The 27227-nt window shown below is 41.2% G+C and overlaps 1 protein-coding gene across 3 annotated transcripts in view; it reads left to right on the top strand.

Moving 5' to 3' along the window:
• LOC306933143 (NAD-dependent malic enzyme, mitochondrial-like) overlaps positions 1-26704 on the top strand; it is a 35919-nt gene extending 9215 nt beyond the window's left edge. The window contains exons 1-15 of one of the 3 annotated variants that reach the window (XM_079515196.1): positions 6409-6563; positions 11146-11276; positions 17761-17894; positions 18471-18620; positions 18809-18884; positions 19389-19550; positions 19649-19862; positions 20873-20970; positions 21489-21602; positions 23311-23422; positions 23973-24115; positions 24449-24551; positions 24878-24948; positions 25091-25189; positions 26127-26704. In XM_079515196.1, the coding sequence (XP_079371322.1) occupies positions 11163-11276; positions 17761-17894; positions 18471-18620; positions 18809-18884; positions 19389-19550; positions 19649-19862; positions 20873-20970; positions 21489-21602; positions 23311-23422; positions 23973-24115; positions 24449-24551; positions 24878-24948; positions 25091-25189; positions 26127-26285 (1749 nt within the window). In that variant the 5' untranslated portion in view covers positions 6409-6563; positions 11146-11162 and the 3' untranslated portion in view covers positions 26286-26704. Of the gene's footprint in view, positions 1-6408; positions 6564-11140; positions 11277-17760; positions 17895-18470; positions 18621-18808; positions 18885-19388; positions 19551-19648; positions 19863-20872; positions 20971-21488; positions 21603-23310; positions 23423-23972; positions 24116-24448; positions 24552-24877; positions 24949-25090; positions 25190-26126 lie in introns of those variants that run through there. The other 2 variants (XM_079515194.1, XM_079515195.1) reach the window with 2 other exon arrangements.
• Positions 26705-27227: the final 523 nt, after the last annotated feature.

The raw sequence follows: 27227 nt of genomic DNA, 5'->3' as shown, positions 1-27227 counted from the left end.
TAATTTTATACGATTTTTATCACCTGACAGGCGGGAGTTTCCGGGTAGGACATGGAAGGAACACGTTAGAGTCCTCTCTAAAGCTATGCCAAGGTTAACAGACAACAAACCCCAGTGCATGCAACGGGAGAAGAAGCCGATCAGACCGCTTTGCTTGGCCCAGTGGATGGGAAATTTTGATTAAAAAAAACGCACTCACTCGTTTTAATTGGGAAAGAAAGCTTCTCAGGTAAAATATTGATATGCGATTGATTAACTACAAAGCCTCTAATTAATTTGATTGTTTTTTGTAATCAAGTCCCAGCCCTACAAAAATAAAGAGTATACTTTCGCTAATCGCTACTTACCGACTGTTGAAAGCCTTTTCTCCATGGTGCCCCACCATTTGTGTAAAATCCACTTTTTTGCCATATAATAAAATATATCCACTACCAGATGGAGAAATGTCTGTTCACTCAATGCACCTACAGATCTGATGAATAGAAAATAGCTTGTGTGTAACGTATACGTACGTAAATACATACAGTACTGTATACTTACTCACATTAATTCAGGAAAAAAAACTTTTGGCATTTCTTAGACCCCCAAACAAATGAGATTTGTATTGTAAAATGTTTCCAAATAATTGTAGTCTATCATAATAAATCCATTAACTATAGCAAGGCCAGGCCTTGAACCTTTCTACAATGCCCACCTGTCGTGTCCTTGCAGCTGGGTCCTGCGTAATCCATGGCCTGGCTAGTAGCCACAGCAACGGTGGATATTCCACCATCGAAATGATCTGTCATTTTGACACGTTTACCTGCATCTTGCACAAACATTCGTTTTGCCATTAATGCGAATTAACTGCATGTCTGACCACTATCGTTCTACCCTGCTGTCTGACGCACACTACTGAATGCAACATTGTGTCACTGCTTGTTCCTTTAGTCTGCCAAATTCCTTGTGAGTAACTATTTAGTCCCTTGTCACTTTTAAGATATCTTTGTAGCTTATTCTGCCTATAGGCTACTGATAGTAGATAGTGGAGAATCAACAGTGACTTGCAGCAATATCAAAAACGGGATTCAAACCTACAATGCTCTGTCAAGCTGAAATAGAGCGTATATACCGGTAGGCCTATATGGTATGCGCTTGAACCTAGACCAGCGGCCAACCCTATGCTTTTATGTAGTGAAAAATATTTCAAAATGTTTAATTCTCAATCAAATCAATTTGTTTAAAATGGTTAATTGAGAAGAAGAATCTATACAAGCTTTGGAGAACAAGTTGCTTGATCAGTTTCCATTAAAATTATGCAAACAAATAGAATACTTTCATGAATTTATAATGGCCTAAAATTGTAGTTAGTTCAGGATGCCTTAAATAACACATTGTTTCTCTCTCCGTTCTGACCTTGAGCCATGAAAGAGTTCTTGTTTGAAAAGGCTGGAAGGAGTATGACTTGCCATGCCAATCCCTGGTGTAAAACAGTGGTTCCCAAACTAGGGTTTGGGACCCCGCCTGGGGGTCCCCAGAAGATTGTTCACGCAACAGTAAACAAAAAACAGCTCACAATGCCCTGCACTACGTGGCATTGCCGTTTTTCCACAATATTTATCTGTGGAACCGAGTCAAACTAAACTATTCCCTACAATTTCAAGTGCTTGTCATGGGGTGGGGGTTCCCCAGTTCAAATATGATTATTTTGGGGTGTCACAGCCCAGTTGGGGAACACTAAGTCTACATAAAATGCTGTCTAAGTTACATAAGTTGAGCCTTTGCATACGCCTGTAGGAGGTCGAGGCTAGGGCAAGTACTACGGAAAGTGCTATGGGCTAAGATGGAGTCTGAAGAGGTGCGGCGGAAGACTGGGAGTGAATCTGTAGTTCTGATTGCAATGGGAAGTGCATTCCATAGTTTTGGAGCCAGAAGGGAGAAGAGTTTAGGACGTGTGGAGCATTGTCCCAGCGTTTTTAGCGAGGGTACTTGCAGCTTCCCTGCATCGGCTGATCTGAGCGCTTGGGAGGGTTTGTAAGGTGCGATCAGACTTAATTGCAAGATATGGCGGTGCCATACCTTTGGTTGCCATCAACAATGATGGAAAGGCAGGCGATTAGTTCGTTCTGGTCCATAGCCCTCTGAGACGCGTATCCCATAAATTTGATTGCTCTTTGATTATTAACTCACAGAAATGACACAGTTGTTCACTGATTTGAAAAATATTCTGGAATTGTCATCCTTGGCCTGCTGGCAGCGTGCAGTCATGCAGTCAGCCCTGTATTATGTTAGATTAGCTGCAGACAGCCACACACAGCTGAATGCAAGAATATCCCAGCAGATATTAATTAATCAAAATAATCAAATCAAAACAGATCAGGTTCCGTTATTAGTTTTCTCTTCAAGGTACAGTATATGCATACTGTATGCTACATCTACATTTTGTATTGCGTTTTTATTTGTATTTATAGATGTATTTATAACGCATTGAAGTCTCGATCTGATCAATAATGAACAAAGCTGAATATGTTGCATCATCTGAAAGACTACATTGCACAATATACAGCTGGTCAGGTTTCAGCCATCTACTTTACACACTTGAGAGATTCATGTCCAGTGGAGTAAATGAGTCATTATGCATACCTGTGGAGAACATGAAGAAATGTTATCTCTCTCCCCTAACATCCTGTGATGAATCCCAGGGAAACTGCAATACTCCCTAGAGTCCCTACACTCCCTTTTACTTGAGGGTAAAGTACTAGAGTACTTGCTTTAATAAATAATATTTAAAAGTACCCTTACTTTTAATATCACATTGCTGTATTGTCTTCACAAAGAATTTACAGAAGCTTGTAACTCTCTGAAAGCACCTAATGAATGTACTGACTTGTGACCGCAGCTCGCATTTACTATTAAATCGTACTTTTTTGTCCGTCAGTGTATCACTCAAAATCCCCATACATGGGAAAGCCCCCATATATGGTGTCTGATGTCATCAATATTGTCCAGCAAATCTACATCTGATCTCCATATATGGATATATGCCAGAATCTGCTCTGACATTCGATATGTTGATCCTTCCCCATCCATCCTTCTTCTTCGATGTCTGATGTCTGACTGATACCTGTCCATTCAAACTCTAGATGGGCCTGCCCCAAAGTTATTAGAGCAGCCGGTGAAAACTAGAGTTCTCAACAGGCCCGAAAATTAAGGCCCGGCACTACCTGGGCCCTCATCAAACCCTGTACACTCAAGATACTGCCCCCGCTGCCACCCTTAGATCTCCATATATGGAGCTGATGCTCCATATACTGTATGGCCAGTACAGAATTCATTCCATATGTTGATCTGACCCCCCATGCAAAAGCGCCAGCGCTCGCCCAGCAGTCTGCTGTCACCCAGGCGGATATATGTTGATCTAACCCCCCATTCCAAAGTGTCAGCGCTCGCCCATATAGTCTGCTGTCACCCTTCTCGCCCTCCAGGCATCTTACTGGTGTGTGTGTGTGGATTCAGATTCCTCAGATCAAATTAAACCCAAGTAAAAACAATCAACCTACCTTAAAATCCCATTTACACTTCTAGCTTTATAACTCGCTCAACAGCCCTGCTTGTCTTCATGAGAATGTAAAAGAGACTGATTTATTCACAACCAAGCAAATACAAAACCCCTTGAACATGAAACATGCCGTGGTGATGCTGACAGGTGAGAATTCTCAGCCTGGTCAGGGACACGGACACCCAAGTTGAGGACATAATAAACATGATTAATTATATAGTGTGTGTGTGTGTGTGTGTGTGTGTGTGTGTGTGTGTGTGTGTGTGTGTGTGTGTGTGTGTGTGTGTGTGTGTGTGTGTGTGTGTGTGTGTGTGTGTGTGTGTGTGTGTGTGTGTGTGTGTGTGTGTGTGTGTGTGTGTGTGTGTGTGTGTGTGTGTGTGTGTGTAATGGGTTACTTGAAATACTAACAGACCATATATGGAGGTGTGACCGAACAACCAACCGATGGTCACATTTACCTTTATGGAAATGTGTGACTCAATCACCCACAATTGACTTACATCAAAAATGTTAAAGCACAAATCTTTCATGTATTTAAATGTTGGGGGGCATCTAAATAGGCTATTATATAGTCCCCATTTTGACTAGTCTAAAGTGTGAAAAACATATTTTTCATTTCACCTGATACATACCTCCAAAAAGGTCAAGAGTTGTGGAAGGGGGAGTGTGCACTGCCACTGTGCACTGATAATGTTCATAATCTTTGAAAAATGTGGGGGCAGTCCTGTGCCGTGCTGCTCGCCTGAGTTCCTCTTCGCCTGACTGGTCTTTCTGATCCATGTCCGACGCTGTCCGTCCAATGGCAAAACATAAAAAACGTGTGGTGTTCTGTTTGCTGGTAGTTCACACACCTCACTTGTACATTTGAATACTGATTAAAGCATGAGGACCAGAGACAGACCTAGGCTCCCCCCCCCCCCCCCCCCCCCCAGCACTTGGCAGAAGGGAGCATTTTTCTACCACTATTTTCTATATACTTAATTTTGATGAACCTTTTGAAATCTAGTTTTCAAAAGCTGGTTATTAACCCCGGGCCACTAGACACTGTTTACCTATGCTGCCCTCTAGTGTGTACTGACTGCTGCTAATTTGCCCCATCACTAAAACTACATTTTTGTTTTCATGCCTCATCTTTTTCGTAATAACGGGTATGTGTGGAATGTGGATATTTTTTCATTGATAACATGAGCGGGCATGGAGTAATGTCCAAGTAAGTCATTTGCTTGGGATGCAGAAAATGCACTTTTCTGCATATAGTGGTCAGTGGATTGAGTGGAAGTCAGTATTTTCAGTACCTTTCTGTCAGTCTAGAGTTAGTTAAGCTGGACATACAGTACATTTTTGATTGATTGATTGATTTTTATACTTTATTATTATTACCAGCTCAGATAGTAGCCTACAGTCAAAGGTTATAACACAAGGATAACACAAAAGGGCCCAGGAGCTTGTTTCCAATATGGTCCATTGTGTTCAATTAATCAGTTATATAATACACAACATACATACAATGCAAATACAATACAAATATAAAGCTCAGTAGAGGGCAGAGGTAGCTGCAATTTGCAACACTAGATTTTATGAATGTAGAGTTGCAATACACGCCATTGACAGCAGGTTGTCCCGTTGTCCAACAGTTTCTTCCCCCAAACCATCATGACACTGAATGTTCGTCATATACTGCCCCCTATAGGGGCTAACATCCTGAGAGATGAATAGAGAGTAAGCACATGCATGATTTTCCCATCAGGACACGCCCCCCTCATCTAGACTGAGTGGCAAAACATTGAGCAGCATGGAGTGTTGGAGTTTGGAAGCGCTAGTTGGAAATCACTCAACCGTCCTGGTACTTCCTGTTTCTAAATGTCACATAATGCAGGAGGCAGCAAAATTTGTGTTATTGAAAACAAGCACTTCCAAACTCTGACACTTAGAAAAATAATCAAATGCAGGGCATTTCTTGACAGAAAGTAGCTCATAAGTCATTACGTTTCTATGGTGGATTTTTATGAAACAAAAACTTTGCAGATAGAGGATAATTCAAGCTTTTCGTACAGCTGCAATGTTGGTGAGTTTAACATTGTTTAATGCAATCAGACGAAGCACTTCCCCCTGCCATTGTTGTCTACTCTCTTTACCTTTTAGTGTTTTTAGAAGGCTTTGCCTCTTTTTTAATGTGTCTACTGTTTTTAAATGTGAAGCGAGTTGTGGAGAACGGTATTTTTGCTCCCCTATATATGCCCAGTGTATATTGTGGAAGTGACAATACAATCTGATTGATTGATATCTATGAACAAACTGACACAGGCAATTTTGATTGATTGATTGAAGAATTTATTAACAGTTTGCAGAATTACAGTACATTTCAAGCACAAACTCAATACAAAGGCTGTTAACTGTGAGTGGACGACCCAATTAAGCATTACACTTGTTTCCAATAGGGTCCACCATGTTCAAATCATCAAAACATTTAGAGACGTACAAATAGACACTTCTATAGACAGAACAGGAATTCATCATAAAGGAGGTAAAAAGGGAAAAGAAACATATACAGTGAGGGGGAAAAAAAGGGGTGGGCGGTGGGGGGGATTCACGTTGAATTAACCAAGATAAGACGCCGATACTGTGATACAGCATATTATTAGCCTTAGTAACAGAAATTTGTTTTGAACATATAAATAAAATGATGAACGAACCGAAGCGAATATATATATTCAGGTCTGAACGCAGACACGCAGTAGTATGCTCCTCCTAGAAAATACCTCACTGCGCAACGCGCATGCCTTTACGGTAGGTGAAAAGGAAATTCCAGGCAGCGCGTGTGATTGGCTGAGCGCGTGGATTCTCCATCTCACTGACTGTACACTACACACGCACGCATCTGACTGCGGCCACTGTGCGCTGTCAAGGAGGAAGCAAGCGGTCGAATACCGGTAGTTGTCTTTTAAGACCTTGAAGGAATGACGTATTTTACACTATAACTTCGCCGTGAAAAGGACAGTTATACAACCATATTCAACCACCAGAGGTAAGAGGACGCTCTAGTCCCCGAAAGATAACAATCTGCGATTTTTGTTTACTGCTAAACAACGTTAGCCAACCACAGCCAGCAGGAGGCTGCTAATTGATGGCACCATGTCAGTATGTCGGCTGAAAGTGCCCATATGTATGTTTTTTGTTTACTTTTTGTCGTCAAGTCAATATAGTCAACCACCCCAATCCACTGGAAGCACCGTTTCATGGTCCACACTCCATATGCCAGGCATGGTCTCCAACTCTCCATAGCCCTAATTTGACTGTTGTCATATTATATGACCTCAAGGTATAATTTATCCATGAATGTACACATTTTAAATCTTAGCTTAGCTTAACCACTGTGATATTACCCGTCGAATCGGACAGCTTGTGTTCTGAAATAAATCTGTATCGTTCAATTAAGAGGGGTTAATGTTTTTTTTTTATCCCGCCTGTGCCAGTGTGCCTGGAGTTATACGTTTGCATCGAGTGTACTAACGGCTTTCAACTGATGAAACAGCGCCACGACCCCCATTGAGAAATACAGTGAAATTCAGGCACAGATGGGGACTAAAACAAGTTCTTTATTGAACAAACGACATATTTCAGAACACAATGTGGCCCGATTACACGGGTAACATTGGCCTGAAGTCACGCACTTGTCATTTTAAATTGTACATGTTTGGAGAATTAGAACTATAATGGAACACGGTGATTCATTGGGAGGCTCAGGTGGTTGATCGAGACTGTCCGAGATTAATAGGCTACAAGTGTCTCGTCCGAGGCTAGTTGTAGTTGTATAGCTTTGTCCCAGTTGTCTGTCTGGTCAGGTGTTACTGTTATCTTGCTGGAATTCAAGCTTCATGCTGATTTCGTAGGCCTACATTCAGACACATCTTTTGTCTGATCATTTAAGTGTGTGTGTGTGAGTGAGAGAGAGAGAGAGAGAGAGAGCCCACACCTGAAACCATTTGTGATTCATGTAAGCCTATAGGCTTACAATTTATGAATCACGAATGGTGTTTTCTTTGTAACAGTGCTGCAGTGTACTTGGATCCCTGTAAAATATGAATGACCTTATCAATCATTATAGTTGGGTGTGGGCCTGTGGGTGAAGGTGAGGATTATAGATGATGCATAGTGCAAACAAAAGAAAGGGAATCTATGAGTTGCAGTATGGTTTCCTGAACAAGACCCACCCCTACAGCATACGCCTAGTCATTTTCACAGTTTATGTGCAGCTGGTTTCCTGCAGTATCACAAATTATAATAAATATTATATTAAGTTTGATTGAGGTTCTGCTATGGGTCTAAAAAAAAAACTAAAAAACTGTATACAATCTACCCTACCTACAGTATGACCAGAAGATGAGTTGTAACAGATACTGTATATATTCCTAATTTGTCGTTATAGGCAAAAATATGTACCGGTATCTGCTCTTTTCACAATTTTGCACACTTGTGCTACAAAGAATAACATTATGTATAAGTGGTTAATCCATATATAAAAAATAACACCCGTGTGAACTGAGCAGTGCAGGCTGCTCAACAACAACAACAACAACAACAACAACACAGCTGGCTGGCTGCAGTTATAGTTATACTGCTCAGTGTGAATGGCCCTTTAGGCTGCAGTGTGACTCGAATGCGACCCCAATCAGCTGCAGGGGTCAATGGCTCATAACCCAGACAGACAGACTGACACATACATACACTCACGGCCAGTCATTGGAAAGGTTAGGCACCGCTCAAAAGATTTCAAAGATATATAATATACTTTTAAACCTGCTTTTCGATTATTCGATTCAAAAGTCATCTTTACTTGCAGCTTTACCTAATAGAGCACTGACTGTGATGTAATTCACAAGCATGTCTGTATAGTTATGCAGCGGAGAGTGAGAGTAAAGCAGGTAAAGCCTAACACTATTGTTGCTGTAGGGGTACAAAGTACAAACCTTATCTCCATCTTTTAACTTTGTGTCTTTCTTCGTAAATGAATGCCCTACTTGATCATCACACAAAAGTATAAAAAGTAGCAGATATGTTGAGATTGTCGATCTACTACTTTTGCTGTTTTTGAATTTGAATCCTGAAAAGTAACAGTTTTGGACATGACATATGATGACAGCTAGGCCTACCTCCAGTTGTATTGTTTTTTATTTTATTTTTTTTACTTTTCTCTTCTCAAGATTCACTGTAAAACTACACTTAAGAGTCCTGCAAGCCTTACCATGTTTTAGCCTTGCTTGTTGACGAAGCAGTGAGCACCAAGCCGTTCTGTGCAAGGAAAGGACATTTAAAATAGAAAATGCCTGCAATTCTGCTTCCACAAATAACTTGCTTGCCGCTTCAGTTGCATTTCCCCATAGTGTCTGAACTTGGAGACAATGAAAACGTAAGCACATTTTGTATTGACCAACAATTAGACTTACAAACAACTAAGTGGTCCTCGCCTCGGGCTCTCTTTTTGTAACTCGTTGTACATGATCATCCTTAGTTCAGGCTGAAACCACGGTTCTTGAGCCATACAAATGGAACTATCAACAGCCAAAACAACGTGTCTATTGAATCAATATTCAAAAGCTGTAACACAAAAATCACACTCGTGTGAAGTGAGGGGGGCTCTTATATCATCATACATCATCCCAATCCGGCCAATCACAATTGTCGTCCTCACTTTTCTGTCATTCCGACCAATCACAATTATTGGCGTCTTCAATTTTCTGCCCTCACTTTTTATCCTCCATATGTACTTTACTCAGCCAATCAAATCATCGCTATGGGGTGATCAGCCAATCAAATCATCTAAAATTCACACAAACAGACAAAGCTGGGCATAGTTAGGGGCTAGTGCCCCTCGAAAATGTCTTGGAAACATCAAACGTCACTCAACCATCTGTAGAATTGAGGGGAACCCATGGCTGACCTCTCCACAGGACACAGAGTACCATCGCAGCAAGCTTTGTAGCTTCTACTGACGTCAGTGTGTTAGTATGCATGACATAACAGCTACAATAACTGAGCCTGTGCCAGGCCAACAAACTGCATCTATAGGATAGAGGCCATGGTGGCATTGACTGAACTGTGCTCACTGTTGTGCAGTGTGGATGATGATAAATCACAGAATCAAACGTGCATGACTGGATCTAGGCTGCACATTGCACAATAGAATACACTCACCAAATTTTACTATTTTCTATCTTTCCTTACTGTCAAATAAACCACACAATCATGAATGATAGACTTAATAATTTGATAATGACTGCTATACTGGTTGTCACAAGACTTGGCCTACTTCATGTGACATTAAGTTAACTTAGAACAGATATTTCCTTACATTTTGTTTCACAGGCTCTGTTGATCATGATTTGTTAATTCCCTTCCTCAATTTGGTGTTCCTTTGAAAGAGGATTATGTCAATCTTTCCAAGGTTTTCTTAGATTAAACTCTAAAATAAATTGTCTCTTTGCATCCAGATAATTCATTTTTGACAGCTGTCGTCATTTGTAATCTGTGTGCGTGTGTGCGTGACCCACTGCTGTTCTCACAGCACTGTATAGGTCACTCACAGTGGTGTTTGCTGCTTGATTCCAGCTGCTGCTTAAGTGCTACTGCTTAATGTTATCAAATTCACAACAGCAGCTCAAGTATTTTTGATTATTATTATTTTCTTATATACAGGTTTAATGTTTGTTTTTAGTTCAATGTTGGTTTTAAAAACGGCATTGACAATGAAGGGACAATTTAGTCATATTGTCCCTCATTACGTCATATTGTCTCTTTATTGTTATGGCATATAATGTTTGTGTTGGCACCGTTTGTTTTACATCAACATTACGTCACCTAATCAACATAAGTTAGACTTTAATATATTAGCGCCCCTCACTTCACACAGTGTGACTTTTTTAATATGGCTTGTTTAACTCTTATTCGGGTTGGGCAATTAACAAAAATATATCGAAATTGTCATTCAGAACCTGTAAACGGCTTCACCTTGCTCACGTAGATGAGTCGAATAATCGAGAAGAAGAGTTCTTTATAATCGACTAAATTGCTTAGTCAGATTAACCCCTTTAACCCCTATATTACTTCATTGTACAATGGTGGTGTGCAAAAATAGTGAGCCCGTAATTTTTACACTAGACCTTGATAGAGAACTGGGGGTGGCAGTGGCCACCGGAGGTTTGTGCCTTGCATGGTTTCCTCCACCGTCAGTGTGTGAATGGATGAATGTAAAGCACATTGTAAAGGGCTTTGGTTAGAAGAAGTACATCAGAACTAAGAGGGCAGTGTAATAACAAAAGTGTATAAAATAATCGTTAGTTAATCGTTCGTTAATCGTCAACCGCAAAAGTTGGAAATAATCGTGATCTTGATTTGAACTGAAGTCATATTGCCCAGCCCTAACTCATAGTACTGATACCATTTCATTGCCCTTGAAGTCACTCTCCATGTCATCTGCTTCAGGGTTTTCAAACTTTTTGCAGGAGACCCAGACCCTCTACTCTAGTGCAAGGAAGACTAATATAAGAGTAATATAAATCACACCTTTGTCTCTGTTTCCCCCTTCACACGCTGTCCACTGACCAGACCAGACCAGTGATTATCCAGCATGTTGTCCAGGCTACGGCCAGCCCTGTCCCTGCGACCCTGTGTCTCTGTTTACAGATGGGCACACACCAAAGAGAAGGGAAAACCCCTTATGCTTAATCCTCGCACCAACAAAGTAAGTGTGTGTGTGTGTGTGTGTGTGTGTGTGTGTGTGTGTGTGTGTGTGTGTGTGTGTGTGTGTGTGTGTGTGTGTGTGTGTGTGTGTGTGTGTGTGTGTGTGTGTGTGTGTGTGTGTGTGTGTGTGTGTGTGTGTGTGTACAGTGTGTGTGTGTGTGTGTGTGTGTGTGTCATTTGCTCCAGGACAATTAGGCTACATGATTATATAAAGTAGGCTAAGTAGTGGCATAAGCCTTGACAGATCAACCCACATCCTTAAACATAACCACACCAAACTCCACTAACCTTAACTAAACCAATACCAATCCACCAAAAATAACATCAGTGTCATTCCAAATTGTGCCATTTCACACACATTAAATAGAACTGGCCTGTAAATGTGAACCAGCTCAGTGGCCTTGTTGTTAGAGTGTCCGGGTAATACCAAAGACATGGACCCAATGCCTCCCTGCTTGGCACTCAGCATCAAGGGTTGGATTGGGGTAAGTCCCTGCAACATACTAGCGTCATGTCCAGGGGGTGTACGTGTACATCAAGCTGCCTCACACTACAGAAACAGGAGATAGACTCCTGCCCTATGACCCTCATGGCTCGGCAAGGCTTACTATAAATGTGAATGTTGATATGCACGACTAGGTTTGTCTTTTGTAATATTTTTTTCCCCAAATGTACTGAGTCCTCATGTACTTTACTGAAGTTTCTTGTCCACGTCCAGTCCCGTACCATAACCCTTCGCCAGAAAGAGGCGAGTAACAGTGCCATGTAGTCAAGCCCATCAGTCTGGGTAGACCAGACAAAATCCTTTCTAATTGAATTAACTATCTCCTAACTGTACTGTATCACGTGTTTTGTTTAGTTTTTTTTGCCGATGGGTTCCCAGATTGGTGTATGGGTGATGAAGTCTTTATCAAACCTCTCTATATATAAGTTAATAGTGTTGAGCAACCCTCACAAGATAAGGCCTGTCACGACCATGACATTTTATTCTATGATTAATTGTCATTACAAATAATTGATTACTGATTTAATTGTTAAATTAAATTAAATTTCTGTTAGCCTTTTTAGGCTTTGTAAAGAAAAAATATATACAAGTTACTTATAGTAAATAATACAAAGTCTGAAATATGCAAAGAAATAAAAATATACCAATAATCAAAAAATGTATAATGTACCCTGGCGAAAACAGGCCATAGCTTTAATGATTATGTAATAAATGTGACCAGGTTACTCAGTCAGAAGATGTTTATCCCTGGTTATTAAGAATAGTATTGCTTGATTTCGAAGGACTGGGTTTGACATGGAGAGCATCCTCTCAAAGTATCCTGTCAAAGAGGATCTGTTTTCCTTGTTTTCTTCCCATTATGATTCTTGACAACTGCACATGATGGGAGCTTGTACTAAAAATCATTTCACTGACTTCACTGACCTGTGAACCTGTGATGTGACAATAAAGAAGTTGAAGATGAAAACGAGCTGAAAAACCTTTCCATCTCCAACTGCCATTAGGCGTACATATACTGTAGGCTCGGCCTGGGAACTAATAAAGCTTAGCTAATGATTTGTTTGAGTTGAATTTAGCAGGTTCCACCAACCAGGAGACCTACTCTATACTCCACAGTACCATACCATAGCAGTGCAGTATTTGTCCAGGTTCTTAAATTGTTTGTAGTGGTGGCAGGCTAACTACAGCCAGGCTTGCTATAGACAAGTCTGTGTTTTAACTGTGACCTTAGTTTGCTTGCATATACACAGTATTTACTCACCTGAAACCTGATCAATTCGAGTGTCTGTTAAAGTTCAAATATGCTTATTTAGATACTAGGCTGCGTTATAATACCATTCATTTGCTCTGTATTTGTTCTTGGTCAGCAGTAAAGTAGATCATTCTGCTAGCAGTTATTATGCAGTAGTTGCTTGCTGCTGAATTAATTTATGAATTTGAATTTGTATACAAATGTGATGGCCTTTTGGGTCTATTTTGTTGCTTATATATATATATATATTTGCATAGTCTCAGAGTTATTTTAACATGTATGAAAAGACAAGCCACTTTCCCCCAGCCTGTTCTCACAGTGCTTTGACCATCTCTATTCCAGCCCACATGCCCACCAGTGTCACTATGCACTGTTAGAGGTGTTAATTGGCACTGCCCTCACAATTCAATTTGATTACGATTCACCAGCTAACGATTCGATTCTACGATGCATCGCGATGCATCACATATTACTGCACAACATGGCAAGTCAACAAGCAGTCAGATATACCGAACAACATATTTTATTTTGAATTATATTATATATTGTATACAGAGCATCTAATGTATTATTAATTATTATAATATACTTTTATGTATCCAATACATTATAAAACCAATGATATTTCTTAAATGATCTTATAAATTCTCTGTACAATAACAGTGGTTTTCAGCTGGGGGCTTGTCATAGTATGTGAGGTGCAGAATAAATTAATACACTAACACACTACACCACAGGATTTGTCTACATACAGAGCAGCAAGTGGTTTTCAGCTGGGGGGGCTGGGGGAAATAAAGATAATGTTTCTTTCTGACAAGGCAGCACAACATTCTATAAACCTCTGTCAGTCTCTACACAGCAGCACTGATGTAGTGATTTTTCATTGCGCACAAAACGTTAGTTGTGTTCATGTAACGTTATCGGCCAAAGTTGTGTCGTTAATGAAAAATGTATCCACATCTAACGTGTCCTACAGATGTCTGTAGTAAACCCCATGTAAAAGCCAAGCCACTTTCCCTCAGCATGTTCTCACAGTGCTTTGACCAGCCCGTAGCACTTACCCTAGCCCCTTAGATAGCACTTTTTTAGACTTAGATAGCATTTTATACAGACTTATAGCATGTTATGTAGACGGCACTAGAATTGCATTTTATGTAGTCATAGCACTTTATAGTATATATGTATAGTATAGTATATTTCTAGTCCTGAAAAGTTGCAATGTGAAAATGGAAGCCATCATTCTCACAATAATACAAATCTAAACATTTTTGTAAAAAAAATCTTGTTTTTAAAAAAAAATATGTCTTAACAATGATGTCACTGGTGGACGGGTTTCTGAGTAGAACCCATTCAGGACGGGAACCCTGTTTGGTGTTTTAAGGATTATGTTATACTTTAGCTTTTGAAAAATAGCAGATCTACAAGCTCATAGCTCATAAGCTAATTAACCAATTAATTACTGTACATGGGCAACTGGCGGCCCGGGGCAGTCCATAGAAAAGAATACCAACACTCACATTATATCTAAAAGGATTCTTGTTTATTTCCCCAACAGCAAAGAAACAAACGGACATTTCGGCCCTAAGGCCTTCACGCTGAGGAAGGTCTTAGGACCGAAACGAAAAAATAAATAAATCTGTCAACGTTAAGGAAAAAACAATCTGTCGACGTTTTGGAAAAAAAAATCCGTCCACGTTTTGAAAAAAAAAATCCGTCCACGTTTTGGAAAAAAAAATCTGTCATCGCCCAACGGTAAATCCAGCGGCGTAGTCGATCGGCAAGAGAAATAAGCAACTGCAGGTGCGTGCATGCAAGCGTGTGTGTTCTGGCACTTCATGCAGTGGACATAATGCCTCTCCTTGTTTACGATCCTAGTTAATTTGATTCGTCTGGATTAGTCTAGATTCTAGTCTAATCTGGCCGCAGCCCTCATCAAGTCACCTTTCGCGCAATGTGGCCCTTGGCCCAAAATGAGTTTGACACCCCTGGTCTAGAATCTCAATATGATAGAGCTACATATCGGGACAGTTTAGCACAATTTAGACAACAAGTCCTGGTACATCATTTTCCCCCCGCCTATTTTATGCGTGACTTTTATGGTGACCCCACCAGACGCATGCTTGCATGATTTTTCAGGAAAGTGAACATGATCTTTTTAACTGTGCTAAATATAGCTTTCTAGCAAGCCATAAACTGAACACAGGGCAAATGAGTGTACCTCATTTGAGTGACCCTAGAAACCGACATGGAATCCATATTCATTAATGTTATATTGGTGATGCTTTATCCATGTGCTTTATCACATTCAATAGCCCATTGGTTAGATTTCTGAAGTTATGTCTATAATGTGTTCTTAGGTTTAATTGTATCCAGAAACTTACATGTCCACACTATATTATTTCTGGAAAGCAGGAAGTCAATCTCATTCTTATGTTCCATGATTTCACCAACCATTGACATCATTACCAGAGCGGCAGAAGATTGTCATAATTGCATTTCAACACCGGATGACACTTAACTTGACTTAAAGCTGCATTGCGGAGAAAAAAAACAGCAGTATGCTGCTTACTCAGAGTCCTCTGCCTTTCAGTTCTGGAGAGAAGTCTAATGTTAAGAGTGCTCCAAGTCTTCCACAATGTCTGTCCTAATCATGATACTGATGCAATCATGGGAAATTATATTTGTCAGTTGAGTTGTGTAAAAAGGGGCATGTTTCTGCTTCAAGAGAGTTGCCTCTGAGTCATACAATTTCATTCAAAACAAGATGCTAAAAGATCTGTCCATTTTGTGTATTTCACTTTGTACTAGAGTGGAATTAAATGCACCCTCACCATGATTCAGCATTATACAGGGACAGCCCCCCTACATCCAAAACACTGTAGCTGTAGTTAGACACCCCCCCCCCCCCCCCCCCCCACACACACACACACACCCACACCCACACCCACACTTTTTGGCTCACGTTTCACTGGAGGCTGGGCTAAGATACTGTACGTGCACACATACACACAGTTTACATGCACATGGAAGTGCATGCCTATACATCATTCCCCATGTGCTATATTCTTCCCCCTCTCTGTTCATGGGGTGTTTCGCTCTACAGTGTTCCTCATTGGCTTTGTGGAACCCACTCCCCTCTCTCACCTCCTTTCTCTTCCTCCCCCCAAACATGTCCCCTGCCCCCTTCTGTTAGGTTGCCCCCTCTCCCTCAGCTGCTGCTCAGTATGCCCCCATCATAGAATGTTCATAAATGTTCAAACAGAAGAACATGGAGCATGTTTATGTTTCTATATACATTATTTCATGAGCGACCCGCTAGCGACTGTACAGTGACCCAGAATGGGTCAAAGTATTCCCAAGTATCCACGTGTATTTTGCATGAAAACTAATACTATAGTTACTATTAGTTGATGCCTCATTCATACAAATTTGACCTTGTGACTATAAAGTAATTGAAATTTGAATCATACAAAAACACAGTGTGTAGATCTGAGTCCTCTAGAATCTTTAAGGCTTAAATACTATCTCAGCATGAGGAAATGTCCTCTCTGAAAGTAGCTGGCACTGGTCATAACAAATGTTCATTCCCAGAGATGGAATGGAAATAGAAATGTTTGGCCTTGGCATTTGGGGGTCAGCAGCACAGCAGACCTTCACTTAAAGTACGTATTTGTTTACGTCCGGAGACCCTGTCCAGGACAGGCTTCAGACGTTAGAAATCTAAACCCTTAACAGACCCCAGCTATCTAGGAAACATGCATTACTATGTGCAGCTCTATCTGCACGTCCAGTAAAGGATCGAGATTCAGAGCGCCTGATTCTCTTTTTGGGTGAGTCATTTCCTGAATGACTTCTTTCTACCTACAGTAGCTAGCATGTGATGCAGCCCCAATGTCAAAACACACTACATAGTTCAAAACGTGGACCTGGTTATACTGTATTAGGCAGTAATGTATTTATTTACTTGTTATATACTTTTCGAGACCATTTGTCCATGGCTCTCATAATGTAAAGTGAAAGTCTGTGGTGGTGACCAGTCAGTTAGTCCACTCTACAGCATTCAATACCACCCTTCAACTGTAACCCACTCTGACCTTTAGAAGATATGCTTGGCCTTTCGCAGCAGCACAAGAGAGAACTTGATATCTCTTCACCTTAGGTCAGAGTACTGGACTGATTTTAAATTAACTTACTGCCTTAACTTAACTGTGTGTGTGTGTGTGTGTGTGTGTGTGTGTGTGTGTGTGTGTGTGTGTGTGTGTGTGTGTGTGTGTGTGTGTGTGTGTGTGTGTGTGTGTGTGTGTGTGTGTGTGTGTGTGTGTGTGTGTGTGTGTGTGTGTGTGTGTGTGTGTGTGTGTGTGTGTGTGTGTGTGTGTGTGCGCATCAACTGTCATACCAGTAAATATTGTGTTTGATGTGTCTTTAAGCAGTGTGTTGGCATCTGTGCCCACTCTGTATTGTCTCGCTAATAAAATGAACAGAGGGTCTCCAGAGGGAATTATATTGTATCCCCCTCTTTCCCTTCTTGACCATATTCACACACCCCATTGTATGATATAAGAGCAACGTCTATTCCTTGATTCATCCCTTGTAACCCCATATCGTTCTATGTAAGGATAGAATAGCCTCATCACAGGAAATTGAAGGTTTTTCTTTAATAATAACATTGACGAACCATTACTCCCCATCCATCCACTCATCCCTCTATTTTTGTTTTTCCTCTTCCAGGGTATGGCCTTCACCTTACAGGAGCGACAGATTTTGGGGTTACAGGGGCTGTTGCCTCCCAAAGTGGAGACTCAGGACAATCAGGCCATGCGCTTCCAGAGAAACCTCAAGAAGATGACGGACCCACTAGAAAAGTAACAAAGTAGTAATTTGGTCAGCTTGGTACAATATGGTCATGGTGGCCGGAACATTGTGGCTGTCCTTTACGGTTCATAAATAATGAAGGACCTGCCTGCCTGATTCATACATGGCAGCTATGTTTGGTGCTCAACACCTGCACGCAACGGACTATAACGCTGGCTTTATTGTTGTACTAATCTTATAAATATAAACAGTGACCTACTGCAAATGTTTGGTACTAGAAGGGCTCATTTCTGATTTTACTAAATATTTTACAATATTAACGCTTCTGAAGAGAAATAAAGTTTATTAGACATACTTATATGGCGGGTTTCGCTTTCTGATTTGGATCCGCTTGTAGGCCCGCGGTGATTAACCAGTAGTCGTGTAAGAGCTGTGATTGGCCAGTAGTATATATAAGAGCCACCGAGCTCGGTTGAAAACGCACTTGCACCAGTGAACTGGCACACATTTTGTGAGCTTCATGGGCACAAAATTGTGGGCGTGGAATTCTGGGAAATATAATCATAGATAGTATCCCTTTTAATGCAACATTGATCTCTAGTCCCACCTCCTCCCTCTCTTCACAGGTATATCTACCTGATGGGCATCCAGGAGAGGAATGAAAGGCTATTCTATAGAGTGTTAATGGAAGACATAGAGGAGCTCATGCCCATAGTCTACACGCCCACTGTTGGCCTAGCCTGCACACAGTATGGACACATCTTCAGGAGACCCAAGTAAGAATTTAGTTACGGTATAGTCATATAATTTGTAGAAGCATTGTAAAATAAATTGTCTAATACTAAAAACACTGAAGAAAAAAAAGATGTGTGGGATATTTTAGTAGTAACTTTTAGTAGTTTGCATTTTCTCCAACCCTAGAACTTTCAAATGATACTAACCACCATTTTTGGTTTCTCTGCAGAGGCTTGTTCATCTCCATTCATGACAAAGGCCACATCCGCTCCATCCTAGACAACTGGCCAGAGACTAATGTCGCAGTGAGTACCTGGCAACTGCACTGGAGTAACATCAACTGTCTATTTTATAGATGTACACCAAAAATGTAAACCTCAACAGAGAGGAGCTATGGTGTCACAGATACCTGCACCCTCCATTGCTCTCCCCCTCTTTTACCATATTTTACCACACAGTAACAGTAATACCAAAGCATCATTATCAAGGAGCAACCATGCCTTTAAGATAGTACAGACACAACATGGCACTGGCATGTGCCAGTGTTACTTAGAAACTATCAATACATGGATCCCACTTTATCCTCAAAGGCTAATGTAGTTATCCTTCACAGTGAATTAGAAAGTCCCTTAAAGACAGTCTCCAACTATAAACTATGAAGAGATGGAACACATAATTAATCCCACAGGTTTGGTGGGCTTTCTACATTAGCCTGTGTAAGACCAATAACCACAGCCAATTAAAGCATGTGCCATTTTCCATGACCAGGTGCTATGGTGTCAACTTGTGCCTGTTCTCTGTCTCTCTAGGCAGTAGTGGTAACTGACGGAGAGCGTATCTTAGGTTTAGGGGACCTGGGTGTGTATGGAATGGGCATCCCTGTTGGAAAGTTGTGCCTGTACACGGCCTGTGCTGGAATCAGACCTGAGAGGTGTCTACCGGTGGTGATAGATGTTGGCACAGACAACGAGGTATGGGGACAGTGTTCAGTGTGTATGTGAGTGAGTAAGCAGGTGTTTTACACTAAACTGTCCTAGTAATCAATGCATCTCTCTGTCCATGCCCCCAGACCCTCCTGAGAGATCCGTTATACATGGGTTTGTACCAGAAGCGTGACCGCTCTCAAGCGTATGACGACCTGATTGATGAGTTTATGGAGGCCGTGGTTGAGAAATATGGCCAGGACACTCTGATCCAGTTTGAGGACTTTGGGAACCACAACGCCTTTCGCTTAATGCGGAAGTACAAGGAGAAATATTGCACTTTCAATGATGACATTCAAGGTGTGTGCTACTGTGCTTATGCTGGCACCTGTGACATATTTCAGTTTTTGAAATGGTGCATGTCATTCCCTAATCACAGCATACCACTATTATGCACGTCTTAACACATTGAGAGCCCACGCAATACTGCCCAAAATCACTTTCACCTAGAAAATCCATTCACATTTTTTATAATTCAGCTGACTGTGGAGACACATGCTGGAACTTTTTACTTTGAAATGTTTTATAGTTTCTGAGTTATTTAATTTAAACGCCAAATGCATTCTCAATGGCGAAAACACAAACTTTGGCACCACGTGTTAAAAAAAAAGAAAAAAAAGAGTTTTGATTTTTTTTTTGGAAGACGTCCACAGACGTCTTGGGCTATGCACGTGCGGTAATACCCAGGACGTCCACAGACGTTTTGGGCACAAAATGTGTTAATTACCGCAAGGTCTTATGTCTTGACTTAAGACGTGGAGGCGTGACAAATGCCATTTCCTATTATGGGTGTGGTAATTTTCACTCTGCGCCATGGCGTTATGTGTAAAACGGAGCTGAATTAGTCATGGGTGTGTTTTGGGCACTTCCATCAACTTTTTTTTAAGTCATGGGGCATAATAGCAGATACCACATTGCGCTCTTAATTAACATATAAACACTCCCCCATGCGTAAAATATGCTGGCAAGTCTTAAACCTTATGTGTTTGCGCTTCATCCTACTTCAGGACTTCTCAGCTCAGTTCACCTTGGTTCATTTGTGTTCATTCCCAGTTCACTTCAAGAAACAAGAAACAATTTTAATAAATTCTGGTGTGTGTGTGTGTGTGTGTGTGTGTGTGTGTGTGTGTGTGTGTGTGTGTGTGTGTGTGTGTGTGTGTGTGTGTGTGTGTGTGTGTGTGTGTGTGTGTGTGTGTGTGTGTGTGTGTGTGTGTGTGTGTGTGTGTGTGTGTGTGTGTGTGTGTGTGTGTGTGTGTGTGCATGCGTGCGTGCGTGCACGCGCATGTTTATCCTGTGTGTATGTTTAATAGGCACTGCTGCAGTAGCCCTGGCTGGACTGTTGGCAGCTCAGAAAGCTGTTGGTAAACCCATCACTGAACACAGGGTGCTTTTCCTGGGAGCTGGAGAGGTAGGACATAACATCTGTATCTATCAATCCTCTTATTCTTAGCATTTTATTTGCTTCTTACTTGTTAGTTTCTGAGCTAAACTTTGGCCACAGGAAAAGGCATGGAGAGACCCACAGTTAACATGATGATACAAACGCATAAGGTTATCTCCTGTTTTCCACTAAGCAGATTGAGCAGTCTGTGGTTTTAAAGACCTTGCTCAAAGCAATCACAATGTTACTGGCCAAAAACAACTCAGATTCTCAGTATGTAGGTTTGCATTTTGTTTTTGACAGAGGTCTACTTGTAATACATTGTTACATCATGCCTTTTCTACTATTATTCTACTCTTTGGCGGTTTTCATGCCCTGGCTGATTGGAATATTTACCTTTTCTGCTTGCACTATAGCTGTTGCCAGTATAGTTGCCAGTTGTAGAAGATGGCCAATTCCTACTGTAGGTGTGTATACATCTGTTTTAAAATGGATCAGATTTTGCTTTAGACATAAATGTCATAAATTGTCTAAATTGTCTGCAGGCTGCCCTGGGCATTGCCAACCTGATTGTGATGGCAATGATGGAAAGAGGGCTGACCCAGTCTGAAGCCAGGAAGAAAATCTGGATGTATGACAAACATGGACTACTAGTAAAAGTATGTTTGTACTGTGTATGTTGTAAAATACATATTTAATGTTTGATTTAAATAATATTAGACAGTGTTGGTGTTTGCTTGTGTGGATGCATTCTTTCTATATGTTCAATGTCCTAGCCAATTTAAATATTAACTTTCTGTAGTCCTTGGAGGGTAGACGCTAAGAGAAGAACAAGCAAGCATTACTGGTGAACCCGAACAAGACCTTAACTTGCACACAACCACACAAAGGCAACCAGAAAACCTATGTCCACTGATCCCGCAGAGTGATTCAGCAACACCTGAGCCAATGTTGAAGGGATTTGGCACCACACCAGAAGGAAACGAAATCTAGTTCGAAATGTATAATTTCATTTCTACTACATTTTTGTCATTAACAATTTTGGAATGGGACGTTTGTCGTTTTCAGGGTATTTACGTCCCAAGATAGATCAGGAGACAACAACATTAAGCTGTGTTGACTGGTATGGTGACTGTGGTTTGCTCTGCTGTATGTGTGCCCTCTGCTGGCGGCCACCCCTCGTACATAGTGTAGTGTGAAACCTTGGTGTCTCCTAGGCAGACCCCAGGAGGCAGACAATTAGCAATAATTTGTGTGCCTGCAGTCTGTGTGTGTGTTGGACCCATAGAGTATTAACAGGATAGAGACTTATCTGGCACGAAGCTCCACCCCCCCCCCCCCCCCGCTATTCATGTCAGTGGAAGTTGCTCAGTGGCGTTTTGAAGCAAGAGCCTTCTACTTCCGCCTTTTTTTTCGATTTGGCCACCAAAATTTGGTGCCCAAAATGCGGAAGTGCAAACGCGCTCAATGTTAAAACCCAGCTGCACGGGGTTTCCCAATCAAACTTCCACGGGTCCGCCTGCAGTCCCTCCTCTTACCACTAGTGCCCAGTGCTTCAACGTTGGATAGCCTCACTGGCCCCTTGGTTGGACCTGGTATACAATGTTTAGTGGTTGTAATCATCTATATCTATAAATTCAGTAAATTCACTAATCCTGTTCAGTCTGTGGGTGTCTGTCAGTCCAGGGCTTAACTCAGGCACAGCCCGACCTATTGACTTCAAACTTGAGGACAGTGGACACTGCATTGATATTGGTGTATTCTGTTGATGTCGCAATGACACTGACTGTGTATTTGTTTATGCTCAGTGTGTCATAATGCTATGACAATGTGATTGTATGCATACAAACGCATACAATCACATTGTCATAGCATTATGCCACACTGAGCATAAACAAATACACAGTCAGTGTCGATTGGGATATACTGTATACATCGTTTATTGCTGTCCCGAGCATTGCAAGTTTGCATCATGTTTGTGCAGCTGCACCAATATGACTGGTATCGTGTACAACAGAACTACACTGTTTTACAAGCCAATGCACAACACATTTTTCTGGTATTGCATAAACGGGTGGGGCATTCCTGTTTAGGCCGGTGCCCGTTTATAAATAACCTATTGAAGTATCTAACGTTATTAGTACTGTGGTAAAAGATAATGTACTGGGTACCCCTAACAACATGTACAGCGTTTAATACTCTTGACAACGGGTGCAACAGGTATTGCATGACCAGGTGGGGCATGCATTCTCAACTTCCATCATTCCCAACTGACATCGTTCCTGACTTGCGGGGTCACAGAATAAGCCAGTGCCCACTGGGTCAGGGACTGGTATAGTATTATAACCACTGTGTATTTGTATCCAGAACAGACCCCAGGAGACTGATGGAAACCAGGAAGCATTTGTCCATGACAGTCCAGGGGATGTTCAGAGCTTCCTAGATGCTGTCAACACAATCAAGCCCTCAGCCATCATTGGTAAGCCATGTTTACTAATTCTGCTACTATTTCTTGCAAGAAATTAAATGGATCAGGTGATTTCACATTTTTGTGTATTTGGTTATTATTACAAAAAAGGTTTGTATTTTAAAATGTGCAGTTGCATGTTATGGAACCGCCTCGTGGACCCAGGCGAACGACCCAGGAAATCTGGCATAGGAGTGGGAGTCAACCTTGTATTTCCCTAACCAATCAGAGTGCAGAGGGGCGTCACTCCAAATTTGGTGACCTCAGTGTTCTCCGTTGTGTTCTACCGGGGAGGTGGGCACATAGGTTGGTGAACCAATAGGGAGCCGCCGGCGGTTTCCAGCGCTAGTTTGAAAACGCCCCTCTAGTCCTTGGAAAGGGAGCATTCTTTCAGGCTGAATGTTATGCCACCTGGACAGAATACTGCCGTAAACAATGAATGTGTGCAACATTTATATTTACTGTACTTTGTCATCGCCTCATTCCAAAAGCAGGGTTGTATGTAAATAATATAGAAAACAAAACACCAGCTTCACACCCAGTTCACTCTTCTCTCCTATAGGGGTCTCAGGAGCTGGACGACTCTTCACCCACGATGTCATCAAGGCCATGGGAAGCCTGAATGAAAAACCAATCATCTTTGCCCTCAGTAATCCCACCACCAAAGCTGAATGCACCGCTGAGGATGCCTACACACTCACTAACGTAAGAGCTTTTCTGTCTTTCTCTCTCACGCTAATACTAATACTAATTACTAATACTAATTTCAAAACTTGGACTTGGGTGCAGTTGTTTATCCCCTAAAAAATCTTTTCTCCATTGCCTTCAGCTCCTAGTTCTGTGAACGTTTTTAACCTCTTTGTAATTAGTAGGCTATTGCATGTTCTCATGTTCCTTGTAATGTTGTTATATTGTATTGTTCTTATATGAAGTATTGCTAAACGTTTATTTTATTTTTGCATTTTATGATGTAACTTTTATATGGAAAGCACTTCTGTTATCTGCTGTGTCCTGTCCTCTGTGCTATCGCCTCCACAGGGTAGATGTCTGTTCGCCAGTGGCAGTCCATTTGATCCAGTGACTCTGAGCGATGGTCGTGTCTTCACTCCTGGTCAAGGGAATAATGCGTACATCTTTCCAGGTGAAATAGAATGTAACTGTATTTGAAAACAGAAAGAGAATATTTAATGAAAGATGTGTGACCCCTTAACAAGGGTTATGGTAACAAATGTTGGAAATACATCAAAAAGTAACATAAATTTAAAGCTTCAAAGTGAAAAGAACAATTGTGTGAGAGGTGTTGTCTGGGAGAGGCAGATATGACCCAAGATAGTCTCAAGGCATCATTGTGTGTGTGTGTGTGTGTGTGTGTGTGTGTGTGTGTGTGTGTGTGTGTGTGTCTGTGTGTCTCTGTCTGTCTGTCTGTCTGCGTGGGCGTGTGCGCACGCACGTGTGCTCGCTCTACAGGTGTGGCCCTAGCCGTGATCCTGAGTGGAGTGAGACATATCCAGGACACTGTCTTCTTAGAGGCAGCAAAGGTCATTAGTGCTATACTATACTTTTATTGTCTTTATTTCAGCTGCATATTTCCATTCAATTTACAATTAAATGTATTTTCGTGTCCGTTAACATTACTTCTATGTTTTGTGTCTTGTGTGTTTTGCTTGCTCTCCTATTCAGACATTGGCACTGCAAGTGACAGATAAAGATGTTGCAGAAGGCAGACTCTACCCTCCTCTGTCCAGCATCAGAGAGGTCTCCGTCCAGATGGCTGTCAAAGTGAGACTTCCTGAAAATAATTAAATTACATTTCAACTAAATATTTACTACCTAAATAACCACCATTAAAGGACAACTTTAGTTTAACATGAGTGTTAATTATTTTTCATTTGCTGCTTTCTTTCGTTTTAGGGATTTTAGCTGTTTTTGACAGGGGGGTGGGGGCATTCGAGCATGGGGCTAAATATGTATTTCTTTCCAAACTTTATAGCGATTTCTTTTTTTATTATTTACTATAGTCCTACTAGACCCCAAGAAATTACATCTGGCCACAAAAGATCACGGGATCTACTGAATGTGTCAAACTGACATATTGAGCCTATTACAGTGTGGCTTCCCCCCAGTATAGGCTACCTTCATATTCAGTAGATCCTGTGAACTTTTGTGGCCAGATGTAATTTCTTGGGGTCTAGTAGGACTATAGTAAATGATAAAAAAATAAATCGCTATAAAATTATGTAAAATAATACATATTTAGCCCCATGCTCGAATGCCCCCTCCCACCTGTCAAAAACAGCTAAAATCCCTAAAACGAAAGAAAGCAGCAAATGAAAAAAGTTTAACACTCATCTTTTACTTTCTCTAATAACAACCTAAAACATGAACCTTGGTTGAAAAAAACTAAAGTTGTCCTTTAAGCAAGACTAAGAATTGTCTTTCTTGATCTGTGTGATGAAATCATGGCAAAGTTGCCAATTTCTTGTTAATTAGGATGGATATGGGAAAAGTATATTTTTGCCTGCAAGCCCAAAGTTCTCTGCTTTCTCTTTCTCGAACAGAGGTCACACAATGCTTGACTATTCTGAACCTCCCCTGACTTTTTGAACTGGTGTATGAGTGTTTCAATGGTCGTCAATGGTCAGCCTGAGTATCTGTTCCCTTTCTGTCGTTATGTCTGGACAAATGCTAACCATCTCTCTGTCTCTTCTTCTTACAGGTGGTGGAATATGTCTATGCTAACGGCATGGCATTCCGCTACCCTGAGCCTTTGGAAAAGGACAGCTTTGTGCGTTCTACTGTCTGGAACACCAACTATGACTCTTTCCTTCCAGACATCTATGACTGGCCCGGCGTCGACTTCAACCCTAAGATCTAGACTGGAAATGGGAGTCTGAGTCCTGACTATGTCACCCATTTCATTACTCTCAACAAGTCTGAACAAACAGCTTTGTACGTCAATGGTCTCATTAGATCTGTGAAAGGTTGGAATAGGAATAAACAAGGGCATTTAAAGCGGGAAATGCTTTGGAGTGGGACTGATTTTTATACTTTGAAGCTTGATATAATACATTAACACCCTCCGCGCCATTGGCGTAGATCTAGGTCAATTAAAGCTTACCGCCATTGGCGTAGAATAGATCAATGGCAATTTCGATCGATCAAGCCATAATGCTACTTGCGCTAGCATTGGGTAGCTACCTGTTGTTGTCATGGATCGCCCATCTTAGATCGTCTGCACCATAATGATCCATTCGATCTGTTTCTTTCAATCTCCTGTATCTCCTATTCCTTGTCCCAGATGGCATTTTTGGTCAAAACAACGTTTCTTTGATGGCACAGAGCCGACGATGTGGAGCCCTCCAGTGCCCTGGTATAGACCCATCTTGTAAACAAGGCCTGTCCAGGACCCGTTCCACTTACTAGGTTATGTTCACTTCCGGTAGTCTGGAAAATGTGCCTTTTCAAAATAAGAGCTCAACTGGGAAAAATGCTGGCGTGAATTAGATCATAATTTATCAATAAATGCTAGCGCTGTAAGTGTTAATTTCCTTGTTGGAAGGATTTTAAGATAATATGCAATTGAGTGTGCCCACATCTGTTTGAGTGACAGTCTCCACAGTTATGAGTAGACCTATTGAATAAACTCTTGACTTCACATTTCTTTATACCACACTCCATGTGGTATAATACATTTTTAATCAGTGAAAAGGATATGCTGAACCAAACTTTCATATTTATGATCAGAATCCCAATCCAATAAACATTCAGCTCATCCCTAGAACCAACAACAAACTGGTGCACTAAAGCAGAGATGTAG

This window comes from Electrona antarctica, assembly GCF_951216825.1.
Source record: "Electrona antarctica genome assembly, chromosome: 12".
Classification (NCBI taxonomy): Eukaryota; Metazoa; Chordata; class Actinopteri; order Myctophiformes; family Myctophidae; genus Electrona; species Electrona antarctica.
This window is presented reverse-complemented; position numbering and strand designations above follow the sequence as displayed.